This window comes from Pezoporus wallicus, unplaced genomic scaffold, assembly GCF_028554395.1.
Source record: "Pezoporus wallicus isolate ANWC-B61680 ecotype Strahan unplaced genomic scaffold, APGP_CSIRO_Pwel_v1 contig_7506, whole genome shotgun sequence".
In the NCBI taxonomy this organism is placed as follows: Eukaryota; Metazoa; Chordata; class Aves; order Psittaciformes; family Psittacidae; genus Pezoporus; species Pezoporus wallicus.
Window position 1 is genome coordinate 314,481 of NW_026637546.1, and position 25,727 is coordinate 340,207.

The window sequence follows — 25,727 nt, forward strand, 5'->3', positions numbered from 1 at the left end:
TACATAGAACATATTTAGCTTTTATTGTCACTTAAGAATTTGTGTTCTGGTAATACTAGTTACTGCTTTGGTGGACTAAATTGAAAATTATGACAAATATGTATGAATATCTAGCTCATCAGAGTAAAAGTTTGTAGCAAGTCTTGGAGATAAAATATCCTCAGTATGCATTTCCACTGGATAATCAAATTAAATCCCAAGTTTTGCTAAGATCTGTGATGCTAGCAAGCTTGAATAATAACACTGTATTATTTTGGTATAAATACTTAGGAAAACAGTGAGAAAAATTTAAACAGAAAATTAGATTTGTGAATCATTCAATCTATATCTAAAGGAAAATTACAGGGAACTGAAAGCATGGCAAGTTCTGGAGGAATGTAAGGAAAATGTTAGCATATCAAAACCCTAAAACAATGGAATTTTAATGCATCCTCAACCTATATTATTTTGTATCTATTTTGACATTCTCCTATAATGTTAAATCTAGAAGTTTTAAATTGTCCTTTTTATCTTTTTGTTAATTAGTGACAACTAGAGGTGTTACATGAGTGTGCACTACTTTTCATGTGTGTATCTAAAAACACGTACCACGGTCACATGGAAAGATTAATATTTTTCCAAGTATATAATTCTGTTCCTTCTGGAAGTCAAAGGCAAACAGGCTACAAGTAAAAAGGATTGTACCCCTAATGATTTATAGATGTACCAGCTATTTTCAATGTTGTCTAGATTGCTCTTTCACTTATATGTAATAACTTTTATATGTATCTGAGAGTTAAAAATACCTTATTCAGTTAGGTGTTGTAATGTTTTTTTTTTTGCATCAGGTAAAGAAAAACAGTATGATATTCTAGGTTAATAAATACATTGTCGCTGTGGTTAGTCCAAGGAGTTTGTTTTCTGCAATTTATCTGAATTGCATACATGATTAGGTATCTCTTTGCAGTACCAACAGTTTGCTTCCAAAGCATAGATACCTTTATCAAATACTGGTATGTGTTACTGAATCAAAAATATTTTAAGAAGTGGACACTTATCTGAGGTCTGAATGCAATGAATTCTACTATTTCCTGGTAATTCTGAAGATCTTAAAGCAATATGGTAGAATTAGCATTTAAGGAACCTCTGAAGGAAGAAGTAATTGTTTAATAGACCTGAAGAGTGGTTTCAGAACTTCCGTAAGTTAATATTGTGTGGTTAAAATATTTTTAATAAAGTAAGAATGTTTGGGTTTTTTTTCTCTGTTTTGTATGTGATATAGCTTCAGTGGCTTTTAGACAACTATGAAACTGCAGAAGGAGTGAGCCTTCCAAGAAGTACCCTTTACAACCATTACTTACGACATTGTCAGGAACACAAATTGGATCCGGTAAATGCTGCCTCCTTTGGAAAACTCATACGATCAATCTTCATGGGATTACGGACCAGAAGACTTGGAACTAGGTTTGTGTTAATTAAATAACAGTAATGAAAATAATAGACAAAAACAAGTAATAATTATGAGTATAGAAACCTCTCTGCTACCAAAAAAATAAATCAAATATTACACTGGTTTTGTCTTAGTTCTGTCTCAGTGTTAGACAGTTTTGTGCTTTTCCAGATGTTATTGTAATTCTACATATGTTTTGACTGTTTATGTGTTTACATTTTGATAAATGCAGTGCAGATTTTTATCAATACAAATAAAATGTAGGTTTTTGTTTGGAAATTACTAAGAATTGTGTTTCTTCATAACTAGGTATGTAAGTTGTATGTAAATTTTATGAATTATGAATTTGATTTTTCTCACTAAAGTGAATTATGAGTTATGATGTTGGAAAATACTTGTTTAAGAGAGTGAATAGATTTCCCAAAGGTGGTAAAATGACACCCATGTAAACTAGAGGATCAGGCCTGCCTGATCTGTGGGTAATGTTTTCTAGTTAGTGTAAATTATGAATTAAATGTAATGTAGATGCATAAAACTAGCGTTGCTGTTCTTTTAATTTTTGCTCTTTTATAAAGGGGGAACTCCAAATATCATTATTATGGGATTCGCGTCAAGCCAGACTCTCCTCTTAATCGACTACAAGAGGACATGCAATATATGGCTATGAGACAACAGCCGATGCAGCAGAAGCAGAGGTAAAGTGTGAAATGGACATGAGTACTTATTAATATTTCTAGATCATAATGCCTTACTTTTCCTCACATGAAGAGTTGAAATTATAATGCAACTTTTGTTAAACTTCTCTGCTGTGAAAAATAGAAATTTGCTAGATAGCCAGCTGATGTCACTGAAGTTATGTATCAGGCAACAAGAAAGATTGTGAAAATGTAGAAAGATTGTAAATCATAAATTTGTGAATAATAATAATAATAAAATGAGATGTGTGAACAGAGTCCACTATCTTGAATTCGAAGATAAAGAAAAGTAGTGACAGTTTAAATTTCGATTTTTGCTGTTTGTTTTCATTACTGTATAATTTTATTTATAAACTGCTTATAAGACAGCTTATTATTAGTTTCAGTTTGGTGTTTATCCCCTCTCCCTGCAAACAATTAATGTGACCATAATGGTTTTCCTCTGAGTTGATTTTGAGTATTTTCCTTCAGCATCTGTTGTTCCTGAGGATCCTGTGAAAGCTCAGAAGTATTCAAAAGCAGTGGCACAGAAGAGCTATTCTGGTGGTGAAAGAGTACATGAATATGCATATGAAAAACTATCCTGAACAGAAAATTTTAGGAAAGAAGTGGAAATCAGTACATTTATTTGAAATTTCTTTTCATTTGGCTGATATCACTGGCCTCCCATATTACCCTAAAGTGAAATATCTAAGATGTGTCATTTCACGAAACTCATATGTGGAACAGTAGTGTACCAAGCAAGACATCTTTAGAGCTTTTACCCCCTGAAAAACTTCCAGTTAGTGTACTAGGCATAATTTGTGGCCTTGGACACAACTGGGACATGGAAAACGCAACCTTAGATTTTAAATTCAAACTCAGATACCACTTTAATCTGAAATGGTTTTACTATCACTTCCAGAGGTAGTTACAGCAGTAACTACATATTCATTGCAAAATATATGGTCTTTACTATCTTGTGTGGAAACATGAGATGTGTCCCACTATGATCATGTGGGAAATCCTTGTTACAAAAATCATCACAGGATTATATGGTAAGAAAAGGTGATAGATATTTAATAAATGTCCAAGCAAGCTTATTTTACCAACTTATGCTCATTCACTTACAGATTTAATTCATTCATATTCAAAATCACATGTATGCACCAAGATGTATGCCACAATGGTCATAACTACAATATTTTCTATGAACTTGTTTCTGGAGAAATTTCTGCAGTTATGTAATCATAATCACCTCTTTTGTCATCTTCTTGATTCACAGTGACAAAATTATTTTAGATTCATAGAATTCTTTGTAGAATTCTTTGAAGTGGATACTACTTTTCTTTATTGTTTGCTTTATTATTTTCTTTAGCACCAGCATATGTCTTAGGTAGTTCCCTTATTTAACTTACCTAGGTGTGTTTGGTGATATTTCCTTAACATTATCTTCATGTAGTATGTTCCCTGATTATATTTGAATGAAATCACATGTACAGCATTGTGTAGCAGTTAATGGATACCTTCCTTTAACCCATGTTTTGCACATTTTTTTTCTTTTCTTTTTAGTATGTACAATAACTCTGCTGTTAATCTGCAGTACAACATTCAACTAACACATATATTATTGTTCTAACCAGAAATCATGAACCACTACTTCCTGTGGATGCTGTTTAACCTATGTACTTATTTTATGTAGAAAATAATCTGTATTTTTCTACTGTTCTCTCTCCCGTATTCTCCTGTTTCTGCAATGTACTCTTCAGTCACACCTTACCCTTAAACCAAGACACTATGAGTCCAAAGCATCATGTATTGATAGAACTTTTTAAAGGGGGCTTATGTTTATGGGCAACGTGGATATTACACACTTTTATCATGGTATTCTTTTTGAAGATGCAGGGCAACAAACGCTGGCATCTTTAAAACCAGGCTACAGGTTTCTTAAGACACAATATCCTATAATGACAATAAGAGAACTTACATGATATACTACTAAAGAACTTCCTAATGGAGTAGTTCAGGAAAAAAATCACAGTTTTTATCTGTAACAAGCACAGATATTTTGTGTATAGTATGGTTAGGGTGAGGTGATTGTGGCTTAAAAATATAAATTCTGCTTAGGCTTGTAGATTAGACATATCTCAACAATGCTTATTGGACTGAGGAGAGATGACTTAAGAACACACACATGAAATATGCATTCCTTAAATCTTTTATGCTTTTACCATATTTGATTTCCGATAAACATGCTTTTGTTGAAATATAGCCTCGACATTATTTTTGAGTCATTCTAGTGTATGCACAATGGTATATTTGGAACTGTTTTTATTTTAATTTAACCGTGCCAAGTGCAAGATCCTACACCTGGGTCGGAGCAATCCCAGGCACAGCTACAGGTTGGGCAGAGAAGAGATTCAGAGCAGCCCTGTGGAGAAGGACTTCTGGGTGTTGGTCAATAAGAAAATGAACATGAGCTGGCTGCAGTGTGGGCTCACAGACCAGAAAGCCAACCATATCCTGGGCTGCATCAAAAGGAGTGTGACCAGCAGGTCAAAGGAGGTGATCCTGCCCCTCTTCTCTGCTCTTGTGAGACCTCACCTGGAGTATTGTGTGCAGTTCTGGTGTCCTCAACATAAAAAGGACATGGAACTGTTGGAACAAGTCCAGAGGAGGACCATGAGGATCAGGGGACTGGAGCACCTCCTGTATGAAGATAGGCTGAGGAAGTTGGGGCTGTTCAGCCTGGAGAAGAGAAGGCTGCATGGAGACCTCATAGCAGCCTTCCAGTATCTGAAGGGAGTGTATAGGGATGCTGGGGAGGGACTCTTCATTAGGGACTGTAGTGATAGGGCAAGGGGTAACGGGTTAAAACTTCAACAGGGGAAGTTTAGATTGGATATAAGGAAGAAATTCTTTACTGTGAGGGTGGTGAGGCACTGGAATGGGTTGCCCAGGGAGGTTGTGAATGCTCCATCCCTGGTGGTGTTCAAGGCCAGGTTGGATGAAGCCTTGGGTGATATGGTTTAGTGTGAGGTGTCCCTGCAGGGGGGTTGGAACTAGATGATCTTAAGGTCCTTTCCAACCCTAACTATTCTATGATTCTATTCTATGAGTCAGATTTTTCAGAAAAAATACTAATTCTGAGACTTAAGAGTAAAATCCAAATAGGGTCAGTGTGGTGGCAGTACAAGCAAACAACAAAATTTGAAGAAAAAATTAACTGAAAAAGCTAGTATCTGGATTTTGGCTGTCTTGTGACTTAGTCAATCCATTTTGACCTCTCATAGTTTTGATAATTTTCAGCCTGTTTCTTTTCCCTACTAACTTCATATATGCATTTCAAACCAAGCAGGCATTTATTATACTTTGTCTTCTGCTTTAACTTGTTGAGGAATATGGATTGTTTGCTGCACATGAATTTTAATCAGGAAGTGGTTAATCTGTTGTGCAGTGAGAGAGGAAGTTTCTGTTACTAAAGTTATGTCACAGTTAGACTGTGGAACTTAATGAAGTTGCATTCTAAATTAACTGCAAAGTGAGACCAGTGCATCATTCAGTGTCATTTCTGAATTTCCTGATTCTGTGTTCTGGATTCAGTGGTTTAGTGTTGGTTTTTTTTATTTTTATTTTAATACCTTTGCACAAATTGAAAAAATGTCTGTTGTTAATAAAAGACTTTGCAATCTTTTACTGTGTTTATCCTAACCTATATAATATTCAAATGGTGTCCTTTCTGGGTCAGGCATCATTAGGAAGCTTTAATATTCATGGAAGGTCAGTTTACTTTATTTTCTTCTCCCAGTCTCCTAGCACCTAGTAATTTGAAATAAAATGTGAAAGATTAAATAAGGTATAGGTTAGTAGTGAGTAAAATGGAGAAATAGATTAAAAATCTGGTCACTCTTACCAGTTAGGAAATTATAACAATTTTCTTCATATACCAAATACAGCTCAAATTTAACTAAAGAATTCTGGAGGACTGTTTGATGTCTAAATTGGCAAAGCTCTACTTATGAAAACCAGCAGATCTAAAGTTGTTAACCACCATCTCCTTATGTTTAATCTGAAGTTCCTGAAAAAGATTTTTTTTTCTTTTTTTTTTCATTCTTTGGTTTCATTTTATAAGTGATTTTCTAGTGTTGTTGAACTGGTTAGATCTTGAGAGAAGTTAACCTGTTACAGTGCCAGAATTAAGAATTTTGCCCAGCATATTTTATATAAAGCACAGTGGATTAAGTAGGTGGATAATCCTGATTCTTAGCACCAGAGGATTAAGTTGCCTTTTATATTTTAATTAATTTTTTTTTTTTCATAACTGAAAAACTCTTAGAGGCATGTTATTCTGATGTATTCAAAACCCCATTTCAGGAGCTGAAGGGTCAGTAAAATAACACATTTTGCAGAAAGTACTGAAACTATATTAAAGTATAGGTTTAGATTTACAAATATTCCCAGAAGTTGGTCTTCTGCCTGGTATTTGTAAATGTAATATATAATAAGAGGGAGGTTAAACATTTTTCCCAGATGAACTGCCTGAATTGCAGGTGCATTCATCAAGTAATAATAAGCTTATTTGGAAAAGTTCAGTGACACCAGAGAGTAATTTTTTTCTTTATTAGAAAAGTTACTGAGAGTTTCACTGTTGTCTTCAACATCAAAGGCTTTTGCACTGGACCACTGCAGAAGGTGAAACTTTATGCAAATGTCCTAGAGATAGGTGCAGGTGTCTTCTTGTTTCTCAAGCACTGAAATTCCAGCAGTTACAAACCTATTTGTTAATCAGACCAGTCTTTCTGTAAAAAGTGTGTTTTCTGTCTGTCTTTTGTTGTATGCGTTCATGTCAGGAATGCCTAGAATGGGTGTTTTCCAGAGGAACTTCTTTTTAAAGTAAAATCTCAGTAATTACATGAGACAGTGGTGGTTTATATTTACTGGAAACAAACGGAAATGTTCCCAAAGTAATGCATAAAGCGTGAAATTTCTTGTCACATTTCTGAAGTTAACATGGAGTTTTCACAGCCTGCACAATTCCAATCTGAGTGATTGTTAAAACACACCTTAGCTTTGAGGTTCCTCTTACTTCTCTTTTCCAGTGGTTACAATATTTTCCAGAATTACAAAGTGTCCAAGATGTAACCAGTAAGATCTGGGACGGAGTGAATTCTCAGTTGTGTTGGAAGTGACAGATGCGATCTTCAGCCTGTTAAGACTGATTGTCGAGACAACACTTGACCAACAAAATCAGCATTCCTATTTGTATCACTGTGATTTTTCTCCTCTATAAAAGAGTCTGAGAACTGACTAGTGAAGAGTTTAAGTTTCCAAGTAGCTTTCTCAGGCCTTCTATGCTTATGAGAGAAGTTTGTTGGATTTGAAAAGCCTTTACTATCCTCAGACAGTAATGTTGTTTTTTCTTAAGGCAATGAAATATTATTTTTGAATTACATAATTACTGGGAAGCCAAATTGTTTGGAAAGGGAAGCATTTGTTTCCTTTTAGTATAAATTAGCTGTTCTTATGCTGCTTCTATGCTAAATTCTGCAATAAATTGGAAATGGGTAGTGGTGCTATAATAGCACCTTTAGGTATTCTGTAATGCTTGCTAATGGTCTTGCTTCCCTTAGTAACTGCTTCTGTTATTTACAAAATAAATTAAAATGTGTTAATTCTGTTTTTACTTTTCCTCAAAATTTTATTTTGAGATGGAGAAATCAGAGTGAACATATATTGTATGTTCTTATTTATGAAGAAGTGAACAGAAGGGATAATTCTGTACACTATATTTTTATAGGTATAAGCCTATGCAGAAAGTGGATGGAGTTGCAGATGGCTTCACAGGAAGTGGTCAACAGACAGGCACATCTGTTGAACAAACTGTAATTGCCCAAAGTCAACATCATCAACAGTTTTTAGGTATGAAAGCGGGTTTTATAATACTGCATAATTAAGTAAGATGAACTTCATTATCACTTGAATATGAAGTCACGTAAGTATATTAGTTGCTTCTGAAGTTACCATAACCACCTCAAAATTCTTACAACTGCTCAAAAAGGCAGTTAAATTACATGTTCTGTGTGGTGAGCTTTACATAATATTACACATCGTATAACTATAAAAGGAATAAAATATGCAAATTCTTTTTTTAGGTAGCAAGACTCTTTGGTTGTGTTACTACAGAAGATGTAGGATTATTTGGTTGGGTTTTCAAGTACCAAATCTTCTGCCCTAATTTTGTTATTATTGAAATCTTTGAGAACATAAGGGTAGCATTAAAATGTTTTGCGTCTTCCTTTCCAGGTATCTTTCAGTCCAGCATTTTTCTCTTATCAGCCTGTCTCTTGGAAACAATTTGTGACTGTGGCTCTACTTGAAAGTCTAGTAAATTTCAAATAAAAATGTATATTGAGTCTACTAAGCCCCATCATACCTGGCTACATAGAAACTCTTCAGCTGAACAAGAAAAAACTGTTAAAGGATTAATCTTTCATACACTGACATAGATATTTTCCTCCATCCTGTAATAGTCTGAAAACGTGTGTTAGCTTTTTTATAGGTGTGGTATGTACATGACATCTTTTTAAAGTCTTTAAGAATAATTTTGTATTTTTTTCTGATTAAGAAATGTGGCTGAAATTCTTTATAACTTTTAACATATGACAGGTATGAAAAACTTTTCTCTTAGAAAATTATGACCTTCTGGAAATGATTTCTTTGTATCATCCGTAATTTTTTCCTTAATCATACTGTAACTGGCACTATTAACAATAGCCTCTTTCATTATGTTGTCATGGAAACAGATGCATCTCGAGTACTTCCAGAATTTGGAGAAATTGAAATATCTTCTCTCCCAGATGGTACTACCTTTGAGGACATCAAATCACTGCAGAGTCTTTATCGAGAGCACTGTGAGGTATTTCCTGGAAATCATTATTTTTTTAAAGTTCATCTCTTCTGGTGAAGTACAAGACAGTAATGCCATATACTGTTACAGCCATGTTAGTAATATGTGACTTCCCTTCCCCCCCCCCCTCCCCCCCCTTATTAACATTTGTAAAAAGGTTTTTCTTTACAGGGGAGAAAAAGTATTATATAATAGACACTGACAATGAAATGTAGTTATGTGTATGTTTTCAGAACGTTACAGCAACTAGTCTTCAGATTATACATACAGATTTTTGGTTTAGTCAGTAGGAAATTGCAGTGGTTTAACCTCAGCCAGCTACTAAGCCCCACACAGCCACTTGCTCATTCCCCCCCAGTGGGCTAGGGAAGACAAATCAGAAGGGTGGAAGTGTGAACTCTCATTTGTTGAGATAAAGACATTAAATAAGTAAAGTGAAAGCTACACACACAAGGAAAACAAAAAAAGGAATTCATTCACTGCCTCCAGCGACATGACAGGTGCACGCAAGTGTTCAGCCATCCCCAGGAAAGCAGGGCTCCATCATGCTTCCCCTGGTGCAGCTTGAGGCTATTACCTCTTGTCCTGTCACGAGTTACTAGGGAAAAGAGACCAGCTGCTTCATCTCTACATCCTCCTTTCAGGTAGTTGTAGAGACTGATATGGTCGCCCCTGAACCTCCTCTTCTCCAGACTAAACAGCCCCAGTTCCCTCAGCCGTTCCTCATAAAGTGTATTCTCCAGACCCTTCAGCAGCTTCATTGACCTTCTCTGCACCTGCTCCACTACCTCAATGTCTCTCTCAAAGTGAGGGGCCCAGAACTGAACACAGTATTCAAGGTGAAGCCTCCCCAGTGCCGAGTACAGGGAGATGATCACCGCCCTTGCCCTGCTGGCCACACTATTGCAGATACAGGCCAGGATGCCAGTTGCCTTCCTGGCTGCCTGGGCACAAGAAGGCATGTTCAGCTCTGTCAGTCAGCACGCCCAGGTTCTTCTCCACCAAGCAGCTCTCCAACCACTCTTCCCCAGGCCTGGAGCATTGCATGGGGGTGTTGTGGCTCAAGTTCAGGACCCAGCACTTGTTGAACCTCATGCCACTGGCCACAGCCCCATTGATCTGGCCTGTCTGGATCCCTCTGCAGAGCCTTCATAAGCCTCAGCAGATCAACACTCCCAGTGTTGTCCACACTCGATGCCCTCATCCAGATCATCAGTGAAGATATTAAACAACACTGGCCCTAACACTGAGCCCTGCGGGCATCTCTTGTGACCGGTCACCAGCTAGATATGATACCATTTACCACCACTCTTTGGGCTCAGCCATCCAGCCAGTTTCCAACCCAGGGACGAATCCTCCTATTCAGGCCACGAGCAGCCAATTTCTCCAGGGGAGTGCTTTGGGAGACAGTGTCAAATCATAGAATCATAGAATCACAGAATAGTTAGGGTTGGAAAGGACCTTAAGATCATCCAGTTCCAAAAACCCTGCTGTGGGTGGGGACACCTCACACTAAACCAAATCACCCAAGGCTCTGTCCAACCTGGCCTTGAACACCACCAGAGGTGGAGCATTCACAGCTTCCTTGGGCAACCCATTCCAGTGCTGCACCACCCTTACAGTAAAGAATTTCTTCCTTACATCCAATCTAAACTTCCCCTGTTGAAGTTTTAACCCGTTACCCCTTGTCCTGTCACTACAGTCCCTAATGAAGAGTCCCTCTCCAGCATCCCTATACACCCCCTTCAGATAATGGAAGTCTGCTATGAGGTCTCCATGCAGCCTTCTCTTCTCCAGGCTGAACAGCCCCAACTTCCTCAGCCTGTCTTCATACAGGAGGTGCTCCAGTCCCCTGATCGTCCTCATGGCCCTCCTCTGGACTTGTTCCAACAGTTCCATGTCCTTTTTATGTTGAGGACACCAGAACTGCACACAATACTCCAGGTGAGGTCTCACAAGAGCAGAGTAGAGGGGCAGGATCACCTCCTTCGACCTGCTGGTCACGCTCCTTTTGATGCAGCGCAGGATACGGTTGGCTTTCTGGGCTGTGAGCCCACACTGGCAGCTCATGCTCGTTTTCTTATTGACCAACACCCAGAAGTCCTTCTCCGCAGGGCTGCTCTGAATCTCTTCTCTGCCCAACCTGTAGCTGTGCCTGGGATTGCTCTGACCCAGGTGTAGGATCTTTCACTCGGCATGGTTAAACTTCATAAGGTTGGCATTAGCCCACCTCACAAGTGTGTCAAGGTCCCTCTGGAACACCGAGTGGTCCACCTATCAAATTCATGTTTCTCCAATTTAGAGACAAGGATGTCGTGTGGGAAAGTGTTGAACACTTTGCAGAAGTCCAGGTAGATGACATCAGTTCTGTAGCCCCATCATAGAAGGCCACCAAATTGGTCAGGCAGGATTTCCCCTTAGTGAAGCCATGCTGGCTGTCACCAAGCACCTTGTTGTTTTTCATGTGCCTTAGCATGCCTTCCAGGAGAATCTGCTCCAAGATTTTGCCAGGCACAGAGGTGAGACTGATGGGTCTGTAGTTCCCCGGGTCATCCATTTTCCCCTTCTTGAAAATGGGGGTTATATTTCCCTTTTTCCAGTTGTCAGGAACTTCACCTGACTGCCGTGGTTTTTCACATATGATGGGCAGTGGCTTAGCAACTTTATTCTCCAGCTCCTTCAGGACCCGCAAATGGATTTCATCAGGTCCCATGGACTTGTGCATGTTTAGGTCCTTAAGATAGCCTGGAACCGGAGAGGACCTGCTTTACTTAAGTTTACTTAATGCTTTATGTAAATCCAAGTAGACAATGTCCATAGCCTTTCTCTCATCAACCTGCTGTGGCATAAACTTACCCACAGCCACAGTTGCTTTGAGATGTACCTTCTCCACTGTGGCCTTATCCTTGGGTCACAATCCTTTCAGAGGTATGTATACATTCTGTGGCACAGACATAACTATGGCCACAGATGCTTTGAGATGTACCTGTGCTGGTGTGGACTGATTCACAGCTGCAGAGGATTTAGGTGCCCTGCTCCCATGTGGACTCATCCACACTTTGACTTGAGTTTGCTCTGGATTTCCATCCTGTCCAGTACTTCAGTGCAAAAACAACAGCGGTGCCCTGGCCGTCTGCCAGCCCAGTTACATCACCATTGTTGTTATCAAAGTGTTCCCAGGCACAGCAGAGTGAGATGATCAGCAGTATGGCAAACACCAAAAGCAAAAGGTAGCCACTAAAGAACAGTAGACTCTTCATACACAGTAAGGCAAGCAAGCACAGGAGCCTGCTAATTCATAGCTAAATAGCAGTAACAGCTATAAATTCAATCTAGCAAATCCCAGTCAAACCTGTCTTTTATCTCAGAAACCTTCAAGCACAAGTTGGCTTCAAATTTGGGTGCCAAACAGTCCTACAGAAAAGGCCTTGATTGTGTAAGCACTGCTCAGCAGTAATGAAAACATCCCTGTCTTATCAACAGTTTTCAGCACAAATCTAGAACATAAACCCATACCAGCTACTGTGAAGAAAATAAACTCTACTCCAGCCAAAACTAGCACAGCAATATGAATCAGGTTAAATTATGATTTCTTATTTTATATTAAAAAGTGATTTTTTTGTTTTCAATTCGAAGGAAATATTGAGATGTTAAAGCCACATTTTATACTGAAAAATTTATATTTTAAATTTATTTTTGAAGGTGCTTTCAAATGTGTGCTGATTTATGAAAATTAATGAGATGTCAGGTTTCCTTTGTATTTGCAGTAGCATTAAATATTTTCTTTGGTGAATCCTCTGATATGTTTGCATATCCATGCTAATTTCTAGAGACTTCCATGGATGTGCACTTCACCTTACTTAAGTCTCTGTGCATGCCAGTTTATACTGCTGAATAATTTACGGATATCAAAGATATTTAAACAGACATTATTTATAATTTGAGGAATGTACAGTTTGCCTTTGTTCCAGTACTTTATGAAGGAAAAAAACCTGTAGGTCTAGATGGAGTTGGAAGTGGGGCAAACCTGGGTGGAAGATAATCTGTATTTGTGGTTTATTTTCTCAGGCAATACTGGATGTGGTTGTGAATCTTCAGTTCAGCCTAATAGAAAAATTGTGGCAAACTTTCTGGCGCTATTCTCCCTCTGCTCCACCTGATGGCACTATTACTGAAACAAGGTCAGTAAATACTTCTATTTGTTTACCGCTTCTCATAATAGAAGTGTCAAAAAAGAATAAATCTTGTTTTACCTGCAAAGTAATAATTTGTTTCATATGATAATTTTTCAAATTAAATTTGTCTGACATTTTTGTATAGACTGAGTGTATGCCAAAGTGCAGTATTGAAACAATTGTGTCATCCATATTTTAATGTCCTTGGACGACTACAGTAAAAGTGTTTTTTCACAGAATCACAGAATTCTCAGGGTTGGAAGGGACCTCTGGAAATCATCTCGTTCAACCCCCCACACAAAAAGGAGCATTCATACCTTTTCATAATTTTTGAGCTATAGCAGAGCTATGGAGGCACTTTTTAAATCCATTTCCATATGACTCAAGGTGTAAAGACGTTCTGTTGAGTGTGTTTGAGATATCCATGACATCTTAATCAAAAAAATACATTTTAACACCCATTGGAGGTTTATACCTGCTGTGAATGCATTATCATTTATATGTTTGCGACGTTTTTTTTCACACCAGCAATCTGAGTGAAATAGAAAGTCGACTTCCAAAAACAAAGTTGATTACTCTGTGCAAGAATGAATCTATTCTGAAGTGGATGTGTAACTGTGACCATGTCATGTACCAGGCTTTGGTGGAGATACTCATTCCTGATGTCCTTAGACCTATTCCTAGTAAGTTGAACTTGAAATATTTTGTAAGGATTTTTGTGCATGTGTGTGTTATGCTGATGGTGTTCTTCTGCCTCACAGGGCAGCATTAGTTTGAAAGGTAGGGAAGTATTATATATCTATTATCCTTAATTTTATTGTGAGGGAAGTTGTGCTGAGAGCTGATGTATAGTTTGTATTTTTAAAAGTAACTGAAAAAATTAGTACAGTTGGAAGATCTAGTTTTCAAGGTGTAGTTTCATATCAAAGGTGTTTCTTTGAGTGTTACATTTCCGGATGAAAGTGTTTTCCTTTTATGCTGGCTGTAGGCTATCTGATAGGCTTAGACATGAGCCCTGTGGCCCTGAGCCAGTGTGCGCTTATGTCAGTTGATCCTTCCACTAAATTCAGCAGGTTTTACAGAAAACATTACATATTAATCTTTGATTAGTCTGGAAAAAAAATGTATATGATCTTTATGATTCCATTTTTGGACTAACAAGAGTTAGTATTTTGTTCCTTATCAGTAGCTGCTGAAATCAATATTAATTACTGTTAGACAATGAAAACTTAACTCCAAAATTTTTAATCCAATTTATTATTCCAATCTAACTGTTCTTTCTGACATACAACCTTCATGAAAGAGTCAATAACTGGCCTGCCATTCAACCAGCTTTCTCTTTTTTTCTTTTTTGATTATTAGAATCCATCGTTACTCCAGCAATGCATTTTTATGGCTATTTTTGATAGAAAATTAATCTGTGTGAAGGAAGTTGAACTCCTTTGTAAAGCATTTATTGTCTCACACATGCTGTGCTAAATATTAAAAATAAATCATGTTAGCAACCCACTATACACCTCGTAACTCCTACCTATTATATCCTCTCCATGAAAGAACAGTAGTCACTTTGTAAAGTTAGATTAATATTAAAAAAAAAATAAAAAACTTAGGGCCTTAAGTAGCTTTGCAACTAACAAAGCTATTTTATTATGCTGTGAACACCCCTTCTGATATAGTGACTCCATCAGTAATAAGTACTCCATAAGAATATTTGCAGGTATTGCCTTGCAGAAAAGTTTTACTGACATTTTGCTTGTCAGTGAAATGAAATCAGGTTTTAGTAAATGATATGTGATACAAAAAATATTTGAAACTAGAAATGTATAAAATCTGAAGGTCGGTCATTTAAAAATGCAGTTTTACCTTTTTTTAAGGAGAGGGTAAATTCTTAAAGATCAACATAATTTCTCTTTCATCTATGTAGCAGAATAAAGGAAGACTGTTTTCTGAAATACATGCAGTTATTGACAACCATTACTTATAGAAATTATTTTGCATTGGTTTATATTTAGTGTGTTACATTTCTGTCTAATGACAATGACAGTAAGTAGGATATTAATTTTAGAGTAATATAATCTATCAGAAGTGAACAGGTAATGATAAAAACCCCACAAATTTAATCACAATATTTAATAGGTTGAATTAAAACTGTCTTCAAAGAGCACATCACTTTCTTAATGAAAAGAAGTATGACGTGATTTTTCATCAGACCTGCTGTCACCTTGCTTTTCAGTTGGTTCCCCTGCACAGCCTAGCAGTCTCCAGCATATTTGTATAATAGTTCTTTAGTGTGTGGTGTCCACCTGCCTCGTTACAGGGTTTCAAGAAAATGGGACACAAATAATATCAGTAATTGCAGGCACCAGGTCCTTTTCATGTTATTTCTTTCTTTGTAAATTAGCACTCATATTTGAGTGCTGATACCTACTGTGTTTGACATTCCTGGTTTTGGGATGATTATCAGACTTCTTCATGCAAATATATCATCTAATCCCAGCACAAATTCATCCCAAAAGACTTCTGCCTGTATTTTTTGAAACATGCAGTTGTTTTCTGCTCAGGAGTACACCCACTGAGTTACCTCTGGATGACAGCTAATGTATTTTTTTATTTTATCTTTAGGACTAGCTAACTAAATGGCTTTTTCCAGTTCGCTTTCCGGTAATGACGATTCATGCAAGTTCTCTCTTCACTGTTAAATATTTAAAAATAATGCTAGTTTTTTAACTCGGGCTTTTGAGTTAAAGTATCTCCAGCCATTACAAGAGACAAAGGGAAAGACTGGTTGTGCTTAATGGTTGAGTCTAACAGTTATGGAGCTGAGTAAAGTAGACAAATTCATCCTCTTCTGTGAGAAAACAGCAGTTCATAGGGAAGTTTGGACTATCTAGTGGAAAGGGGATTGTAAATGCTTCATCAAAGTCGTGCGTATAATTTTTTTTTCTGAATAAATGGAAAGATACCAAGAGCAGCTGCTCAAAATAGGGAAATATATTAATTTGTAAAGAGCTTGAAGTAAGCATATAATTTTTAAAGTTTTATCTTTTTTCATTTCTAAATCCTCAGTGTCTCGCTGTGCTACTTAGCTGTGTGGTAGATATCATTGGAGTAGAGAAAGAATGACCACTGAGGAAAAATTGTTATGTTTTAACCTGTCTGAAATTTGTCATCTGAAATGTTTAGCACCCACTGAATGCAAGAATTGCTGTGTATAAACTAGCAAAATTCCTTTTCCTAAGAAAAGTGAAATGCTGTCCCTTTGAGTCAGAAAAAAAGGCCATAATTATCTGATGTCTTTGACAATAGACCACAGCTATTATGTCTTAGAATGGATTTTTTGCACCTTTACAAGTGACAGGATGGACAGTATGGATGCCTGTGACTTAGTATATATCGTAGGTGGAGAAATTTATACTATACTTCCACAATTCCAGGAAGACAAAATTTTAAAGTACTGAAAGGCTCTAAAGCCTCTTTTCATGAGATTTACATATTAAAGGGGTTTCAGCTGAGAACGCAAGCTTTTTAGGTGCTTATCCAAATCAACCTTTCTATTAGTAACTGCCACTGCAACATTATTTATTATGTGTCTGGTAACATTTAACTATCTCAGGCCATTTACTTTGCACCCTACTCATCATGTGATTCTTTGACAGTAATTTTTTGTTTTTCTATGGTAACCAGATGAATTTAAAAGCAGGCTTTGAGGATGTAGATACTTGAAGTTTTGGTGATGGCTAGATGTGTGCTTAAAGATGGAGTATGAAAAAAAAAGTCTGTATTTAATATGATATCTCCAAAGCTCATTAGAAATTCATAGTTATTCTGTGCAATACTGATGCCTGATTAACTATTTTAGCTATTTTATTTCTTCAGAATTTAATATTTTCTTCATTTGTTCCTTTTTCTTCCTAGTTAAAGGCTGGTCTTAAGGCCTGAGCTGCTTTTCCATATTTATTTTTCATGGAGATCACCATTACAGTGATGCAAATAGATAGTTGGGTGAAAAAGAATAAGGAAAGGAAATTAAAAGTAAAAAAGCAGTAATATTTTCCTTAAATGTCTGTCATTCCGCTTTGCATTTTCGTGTTCTGTACGTAAGAAAATGTGAGTGAATACATAGTTAATTAGTGAGTGCACAGAAATACTTTACAAATCAGCACAAGAGAGCTGATTGGTGATCGTCAGGATTGAAGGAAAAATCTTATTCCTCATGTGGAAACCTCAAGGCAGGGGGAAGAGGACAGCGGTTACCATAGTGTGTTCAGCTAAAACAGATACTTTGTAAAATAAAACTGTGTTTAGCAAAGCATCCAAATGTATGGTCAATTACATAAATTACTGACATGGATTCTACTGCTTATCACTGCAAATCCAAAGATGTGAAAAAGATGTCATAAAGAATACATTTTTTCTTTTAGTAAATTTACTCTGCTAGTAGAAAGCTTCATTAAAAAGGAATCATCAGTAATTCAAATGGGAAAAATGCATTTCTCAATGATAAGGTCTATCAGTGTCAATTTCTTACTCTACCCAGAGTATTCAGCCGCATATACAATTTTTACTTGGACTGTTTCTTCTCGCATGTAGCTAAAATAGTTTGAAAATAAATATTATTTCCTCTTTCTAGTTTTTTTATTCTTCACTTTTTTTGGTTGCATTCATTTTCTACTACTCTTTAGAAGCATAGTTTTTTTCTTTTCGTTATCTCCTTTTTTCAGTGGATTGAGTGGATGCTAGTACGTCAGTGAGCAAGTGGTAGGTATGCCAAGTGAGGTTTCTATTACTCAGGAGGCAGGATTTTCTTTTTTCCAGGTGCAGTTCCTTAGGAAAATACTTCCTGTCCTCCTCCTTTGAAAACTTAAAACTTATATTTTGAGTAGTGCAGATTGCTGTATGGACTTCAATTTCTCTCTAAGTCTCTGTCAGCCACTCACTGGTTCTGTGAGTGCTATAGTAAAGAAACAAAAATACACACAGAATCCACAGCCATTTGAATAGTCTTATTTTCAGTCAGTGAATCCTATATTTCACTCCTATATTTTACTTGCTGGTGATATACTTAAGCACTATATGTGCTTAAGAATACTTTGCATGGCTTAAGGTTATTTTGGGCTTATTTGAGACAGCTGCAGTATTCCAGTAACTGGAATTCTTTCTAGACTTTTGCTCTTTAATAGAGGTGCTTACATGAAATGGAAACCTGAAAGTTTGTGGTGGAAATTTCCATTATGACAACAGCTGCAATTACTGATGTTCTTCTGTAGGAGTGCCCAAAACAATACTGGTGGTCACAGACTTCTTGAAAGATTGTTAGTTGAGGAAGTTAGATCTTCTTATTAAACAAAACCTAAAATCATTATTGCATAATCTATATCTGAATGAGGTATTTTGAACCTAGACTGGATTTGTCTTTTAGTAAGTAAAACCACTGAACACTGACTATGTAAGTCCTGAGGATGCAAAGCATTTCAAGACAGGTACGTTGCTTTCTTTTCATTCTGTTTTTATTCTTTAATGCACAGGTGCCTTGACCCAAGCCATTCGCAATTTTGCAAAAAGCCTTGAAGGTTGGCTTTCAAATGCCATGAACAATATTCCACAGAGGATGATACAAACCAAGGTAGACAAAACTGTTGCAGTATTGTTCTTGCAGTGGCAAACCAAGTGGGCAGTAGCATCTAAAAGAAGTAGCATTTTAACGTCAATGCTAAGTTTCATGTTTAGCATCAAGCATCAAATAATGGGAGAGAAAATAACCTAGTTTTGCCAAAAAAAATTGTAAGGAACACACTTGATCTGGTACATGGAGAGAAGTCGTATATGAGGACTTGTTAATATAGAATATTAAAATGAAGGTCTGTAGAGTTAATCTACAGATAAAGAGTACAATACTTAAAAATAAGTTAATTTCTTCATAGGTTGCCGCTGTAAGTGCCTTTGCCCAGACTCTGCGAAGATACACATCTCTTAATCACCTGGCTCAAGCAGCCCGTGCTGTGCTTCAAAATACTTCTCAAATCAACCAGATGCTCAATGATCTTAACCGTGTTGATTTTGCCAATGTTCAGGTAAAAATTAGCTTTAAATAACTTGCTTGCTTTTAGATTTTGAGCTTCACTTTTAGTTCTCATTATTCTATCAAGAAAGTGCAGTGAGAACATTTTGCTGATTCATATACGCAGTGATTCAGCCCAAATATGACAGCTTACACTTTAGGGAAGTAAGAGGTCAGAACCATTATCCATTTCCATTTATTGTCTTGAAGTGCAAGTATTCTTTCAAATTCTATGCAAATACAGAGCAAGTAGATTCTTAGAATGGGTACCATGACTGATGTCTTAGTAATGCATAACAATATTTTAGACTATTTAGCATAAATAATATTTTAGAATTAGATCTCAGGTAATAGCGTAGGTTCTGAATGTCTCTAAAAGTTATTAAATGCACAGCATTGTTTTTAGTAAAGACTGTTTCAGTATTTCAAAGACAATACCATTAGTATACTTCAGCTAATCGCCTATGCTTAAATTTACAAGATCTGTGTAACTAATTAGGTTAGTACAGATTATAACTAGGTTCCAGTTAGCTAGAGAATGGAAGTTTATATTTTCACTAAGCCTAATGTCTCCACATGTTTTTGTTCCTCTGAAGTAAAGTATTTTTAACTTTTGACCAGGAAAGGGAAACGTTACAGATTGCTGGTAGTTCTGTGTTTGGCCATGTGAATGAGTGTCTCAACATAATTCTTAAAAATCTTAACAAAAGTCAGTGAAGAGTACTTGACCAAAGATATAGTATATCAAGAATTGTAGTATGTTAACATGGATATGGGATCTGTTGTGAGGTGTTAACTTAGCAGATAATACCTAGCATTTGAAAATATGACTTGCAGTTTGTAAGTCTTCATTTTTGTCTCTTGCTTTCTGAATTAACAAGCTAGTCTTATTTAAACTAGATAACACTGACTAAATTGCTTTATTTCATGCAAAGTGTATTTCTCCATTTGTGTGCTGTTTGTGCTGTACTTTAAGTAACCTAAAATCTATCAATGACTGTAGTCAGCGATCAGAACATGTTTACATACAAAGCTTTTTTCTGTAAGATGGCATTACAGAAATTTTCTTTAAGCTTAGCTTCTCCAGAATGAAAGGAAACTTGCATTTAATTACTTGCTACTTGGTTTTTTTTAGCTATTCCTCCTGCTTGCTCTGCATTTAGTCCCAGAAAAACATGACAGGTCTTGAATATTTCAGTAGAAAAATTATAAACGAGGAAAGTAGAAACCTTTTTTTAAAATTAATACGGAAAATGACAACATACTTGTGTCCATTCCCTTGTTTGTTCTCATTTCTTTATTTGATGCTCTTATATGTTATGCTTTTCCCACCCATTTGCTTTGAACAAAATTGTGATAGACATAAAAAATGCTTCTTAGTTTGTCTAGTGAGTGGGTTTTGTCCTTTGCATCCAATGAATTGCTTAATCTTTGAGAGAGAATTGCATTCTGTGCTTTGGATTATGTATTGTTAAGTCAAGAGTTGTATTGTAACAGGAGCAGGCTTCCTGGGTATGCCAGTGTGATGACAACATGGTTCAGAGACTAGAAACAGATTTCAAGATGACTCTTCAACAGCAGAGCACTCTGGAGCAGTGGGCTGCCTGGCTTGATAATGTAATGATGCAAGCGTTGAAACCATATGAAGGAAGACCCAGCTTTCCTAAAGCAGCACGGCAGTTTCTGTTGAAATGGTCTTTCTACAGGTAGTATTTAATAGACTTCTAAAATATTCTAACTGTTGCATTATTTGCTGAATTTTTCACAGTAGTAATGTTGACAGGTGTAATATCAAACGGTGGGTCACTAGGTCATGAAAAATGTGTGCCTTTTTTTCAGAATACTCACTGTTCTTGTGAACTTGCAAATCGACAGGGACTTACATGGTTCTTGCTTATTGTTTTAAAGGCCATATGCAAAGGAATGCAGGTAGAATTTTGACCTGAGTTAGAAGCATAATATTTATTTTTAGGGTTAATTTTTGTGGGCACACAATTAATACACTACTTTTAATATTATTTATTAAAACACTCTTGTATCTATGTTTTTTACATAAGGAAACAAAACCTGGTTTTAATGTGTAAAAAGAACATTAAGACAAGCATTCCATATTAGCTGCATATTGAAACAGTTACCAGAGTAAACCTTGTTCTTTAAAAATGACTGTAGCAACTAGTTGCCGGAGATACCAGAATTTGTCAATATAATATGTACACACAGCGTATCTTTCTGTAATCTTAAATTTCAAAGTTTTAAAATCATGGCATTTAAAACCTCTGTACTGGGAAGGTGGACACAATGGACACTACTTAAGCATTAGTTTGTTTAAAATCAAATTGTTCTCTTACCATTTTAGTTATGTTTTCAGTAAAGTTTTTCTTCAAGTTAGGTTTTGCACATGCTCAAGTATTACACAATGAAAATGAAAAGAGAAAAATGGAGGAAAACTGAAAAAACAAACCAGTCTGGTAATGTCTTATGTAATGTGGTGTCTGACAATTCCTTCAGAGAAAGAAGCAAATGGTTGTCTTTTCTGAGTATCTCTTTCTGAAGGCACTTTAAATAAGACATTTTTGGATAACATTATTTTTGAGAATAGTGGTTTTGAGTTCAATTGTCTACATGGATGAGTCTTAAAATGACTATGACATATAATACATAAATACATATATTTTTCTATTTTTGAATAGCTCAATGGTGATTCGAGATTTAACCTTGCGCAGCGCTGCTAGCTTTGGCTCTTTTCATCTGATCCGCTTGCTTTACGATGAATACATGTTTTACTTAGTAGAACATCGTGTTGCTCAGGCAACCGGAGAGACACCTATTGCAGTTATGGGAGAGGTAAGATAATATGTAAGAGACTAGGTTCATAGATGTTGTGATGAATTTGAGTATGTGTCTTCGCAAATTTTTTAAACATTTATCTGGAACTGTAGGATTTTCTGCAATATAACCTAACAACAGTTACAAACTTGTTTTATTGGTTGATTGTCAGACTCCTAAAATCACACTGGATTCTAACAATCATTTATGAATGAACTTGCTCCTTTACAAATCTGCACACAGATTCATATGCACAGTTTGAAAAATGTTGATCAACGTTCAACCTTTTTCCAGTCTTTGAGAACTGAATATTTTATGTGAAAACTTAAAAAAAAAAAAAAATTAGGAAACTGTTGCTTACATGGCTCTGTTTTGAATTCCCGCAAGTAAGTGACATTGACTTCAGAAGTATGGCTTACATGCAGAATTTTGGTTTGTACAATACTGCTTACATACATGTAATAAAAACAGCACAGATCTATATATAGGTTTGCAACACAGTTGATATTCAGAAATGTGATTATTGGTTTAAAAAACAAAATAAGAGTATCAATTCATAGCCAGTTTCTCATACTTATCTATGGCATCTGCAAGGCAAAGTTCATCTCATCCCTCTTTTCCATTAGTTCATCTAACCTTTTATTTTGACTGAGAGATGAATTGTCCTCAAAGAATTGCACTTCAAAAGTGCTGGAAAACTGATATATTTTAAAATATGCTAGATAGTTAATGGCACAGATTTGTTACATTTTTACACTTGAAAGTCACTGTTACATTCTGTATTACTGTTAAATTGCAAGTCATGTTGTGGATTCACTTAGCATCAGGTTATCGTTCTTCCCTCAAGATACACTGATAGGCTCATTTAATACTGTAAATAGATGCTATACTTTGAAGAGAAATTGGAAATCTCAAGCTTTATTTGTCAAAAGTTTTTATATTCTGTGTCACAACATGCTTCAGAAAATCAAAACAACATTGTTTCTGCTTAGTGACCCACTAATTGTGTATTTGCTGAATATCTGCCTTGTATTTACAGTACTACAGTCACTTCATTCTTGTCCTGTTAAGAGACACTGTATATGCTGGACATAAATGTAGTGTAGAGTCTTCTAAAAAGTTTATATAGGTTGACGGTGGAGATATTATGAGGAAGTAAGTAATATAAAATTTTTGGAGGTGAAAGGGGCAGAATAGAATCAATAAATATTCATTAAATATTTAGTATTTAGTGGTTTTATGTTTCTGTGTATTCAATAACCGTCATTGAAATAAATGAGGAACTGTAAGAATGTGGTCCAACAAACACGTTAAGACAGTATAAACTGGTGTTGCATCTGAGCAAAACGTTCTCCTTTGTCTTCCTTCCTCTTCTCCCAGCTTTGGATGCACATATTGGCAAAACTCCTCTGAAAAAGACTGGTATCATCATGTATGGTTGGAAATGTATTTATCTAAATAATGTAATCCTTTCATTTGAGATTCATTGATGGCATTTTGCTCTGCCAGTTCTTAGTTAAAAGAAACTTAAAGGATTCAAGAGAGGAGAGGGAGGAAGGTTGTATATCTAGATTATGAGCAACTTTTTTGAAGATTTTTTTTTTTAATTAATGTAAGGAAAATCAGTTACAAGACTGCAAATCCTTTTTCAGAAGTACCTTTCATCTGCCTCACAGGTACATTTGCAACACTCTGACGTACCTTCATTTTTGTTCCAAGACAATTAAAGTTGTCTCTGGGAAATTTTAGAAAGAGGTTTTTGTTAAAATATTGTCAGTTCAGAATCAATATCCATCATAATTTATGGCTTTATACAACACATAAATAGCTCACTTTAAGCAACGAAGGCCGTGATGAAGTAAGCTTAAAAAAATTTGTCATCCCCCATTCTAACTTTTGAGGGTTTACTTAGTGATAATTGTCTTAATAACTACAAGACTAGGAAGAAATGGAAAATGAATTACTGCAGAATGGATGTGGCTGCAGAGAAGATCTGCTCCATCTTGGATGCTGTAAGTTCACAATTTGCTTAAGACTGTGTCCAGGTTTTTTTTATCGTTTCTTTTGCAGTTTGGTGATATAAATGCTGTGTCCCCTGGAAATATGGATAAAGGTAAGGATTTTAATCTCTCCTGTGTATAAAGCTAATGTGTCTCTGAGCAAAACAAGTTATGTTTTAAAAATAAAGTAAAACAGAATTTAGAGCTGTATCATGTTTTAAAGAACATATAAATATTACATGGATTAATTAATAAATTATATGGATACATTAGCTATCTATGCAATGTGCAGCATATAATAATCATTAGAATATTATACATTTGTTTGAAAATAAAGACTATTTCAAAAATGCTTATAATTGACACAAGAAATATTCAGATTTTTACACAGAGTTTAGTTGTATCTGATGAGACAAAGGAGGGTAATGTGGGAAGAAAGACAGGAGTATGCTTATATCTATTTTATCTGTAGTAAACTTTCTGCTAAGTGAAAAAGGCAGAATTTCATGTATGTAGTTATCGGATAACTTGTCAGTAAAAAAGGATAGAAAGAAATTAGTTCATTATAATCTCTTCATGCCATATTTTGACATACGTTCCTAGAGTGACTAGTTGAGTGATTTGAGGTATCTTGACCACAGATCACACAACTAATAAGAATATCTGCCAAATTTGAATCCAAGTCGCTCCAAATCTCTTCAGTTTCCATATCAGTAACTAAAAGTAATAGCTTTTTTGTTCATCATGTCTTAGAAGTGAGAGGCACTTAGCACTATGAAGTTAGCATTGTTTGTTAGAGTTTGTTTTTGAGATTGCAGATATTTCACGCACATACTGTTTCAACAATGTATAACTCAAGTGATCAAGGCTAAAAGTCTGCTTACCTATTTGAGATAATTGTTGACCTTTTCCATTAAAATTTTACTTTTCAGATTGTACTTTGCCAGATTCCTAATCTTACCTGTATTTTTGTATTTCAACTGTTATTTGCAAAATAAAGGCGCTTGTATTAGACTTTTTTTTCTTCATGCTAGTTTTGTGGTGTTTTGTTTGTGCAGATGAGGGCAGTGAAGTTGAAAGTGAAATAGATGAAGAGCTGGATGAAAATGGAGAGCCACAAGCCAAGAGGGAGAAAACAGAGCTAAACCAGGCATTCCAGGTGGGCTGCATGCAGCCAGTGCTTGAGAGTGGAGTACAGCAGAACCTCCTGAACCCAATTCATAATGAGCACATTGTTGCAACTACTCAGACTATCAGACAATGCAGTGCTACTGGAAATACATATACTGCAGTCTAATATGAAACCTCCCCTTTTCCCACAACGCACCCTTTGGGTTTAATATGAAAAAAATAAAGATAGTAAGTCCGAAGGACGACTGTTGTCAAATTTTAGCTGTGCTGAACATTATTTTATTGGAGTTGTTAAATGGAATGGGTGTACGTATTTTGCCAGATCTGTTAAAAAAAAAACAAAAAAGGAAAAAAAAAATTTTGTAAGCAGAATCATTTTACATTGGCCGCTCAATATGAAGAGTTTTCTTCCTATCAAATGCAAGGACGATTTTTGCAAAGCTTAATGTTAATGTTTTTGTCCTCTTACAATAATTTAATTTTTTTCATAGTTTTTAAAAATATTTTAATGTTAATTATTAGTTACA

General features: G+C 35.9%; 1 protein-coding gene across 4 annotated transcripts in view; it reads left to right on the forward strand.

The window, feature by feature from the left end:
• Positions 1 to 25,456, forward strand: part of RFX3 (regulatory factor X3) — a 110,817-nt gene extending 85,361 nt beyond the window's left edge. For all 4 annotated transcript variants that reach the window (XM_057406068.1, XM_057406065.1, XM_057406067.1 and 1 more), the window contains 12 exons: positions 1,262 to 1,443; positions 2,005 to 2,124; positions 7,901 to 8,022; positions 8,907 to 9,019; positions 13,079 to 13,191; positions 13,714 to 13,868; positions 18,711 to 18,808; positions 19,107 to 19,256; positions 20,741 to 20,949; positions 21,934 to 22,087; positions 24,140 to 24,182; positions 25,128 to 25,456. In XM_057406068.1, coding sequence (XP_057262051.1) covers positions 1,262 to 1,443; positions 2,005 to 2,124; positions 7,901 to 8,022; positions 8,907 to 9,019; positions 13,079 to 13,191; positions 13,714 to 13,868; positions 18,711 to 18,808; positions 19,107 to 19,256; positions 20,741 to 20,949; positions 21,934 to 22,087; positions 24,140 to 24,182; positions 25,128 to 25,366 — 1,698 coding nt within the window. In that variant the 3' untranslated portion in view covers positions 25,367 to 25,456. The remainder of the gene's footprint in view (positions 1 to 1,261; positions 1,444 to 2,004; positions 2,125 to 7,900; positions 8,023 to 8,906; positions 9,020 to 13,078; positions 13,192 to 13,713; positions 13,869 to 18,710; positions 18,809 to 19,106; positions 19,257 to 20,740; positions 20,950 to 21,933; positions 22,088 to 24,139; positions 24,183 to 25,127) is intronic.
• The last annotated feature ends 271 nt before the right edge of the window (positions 25,457 to 25,727 follow it).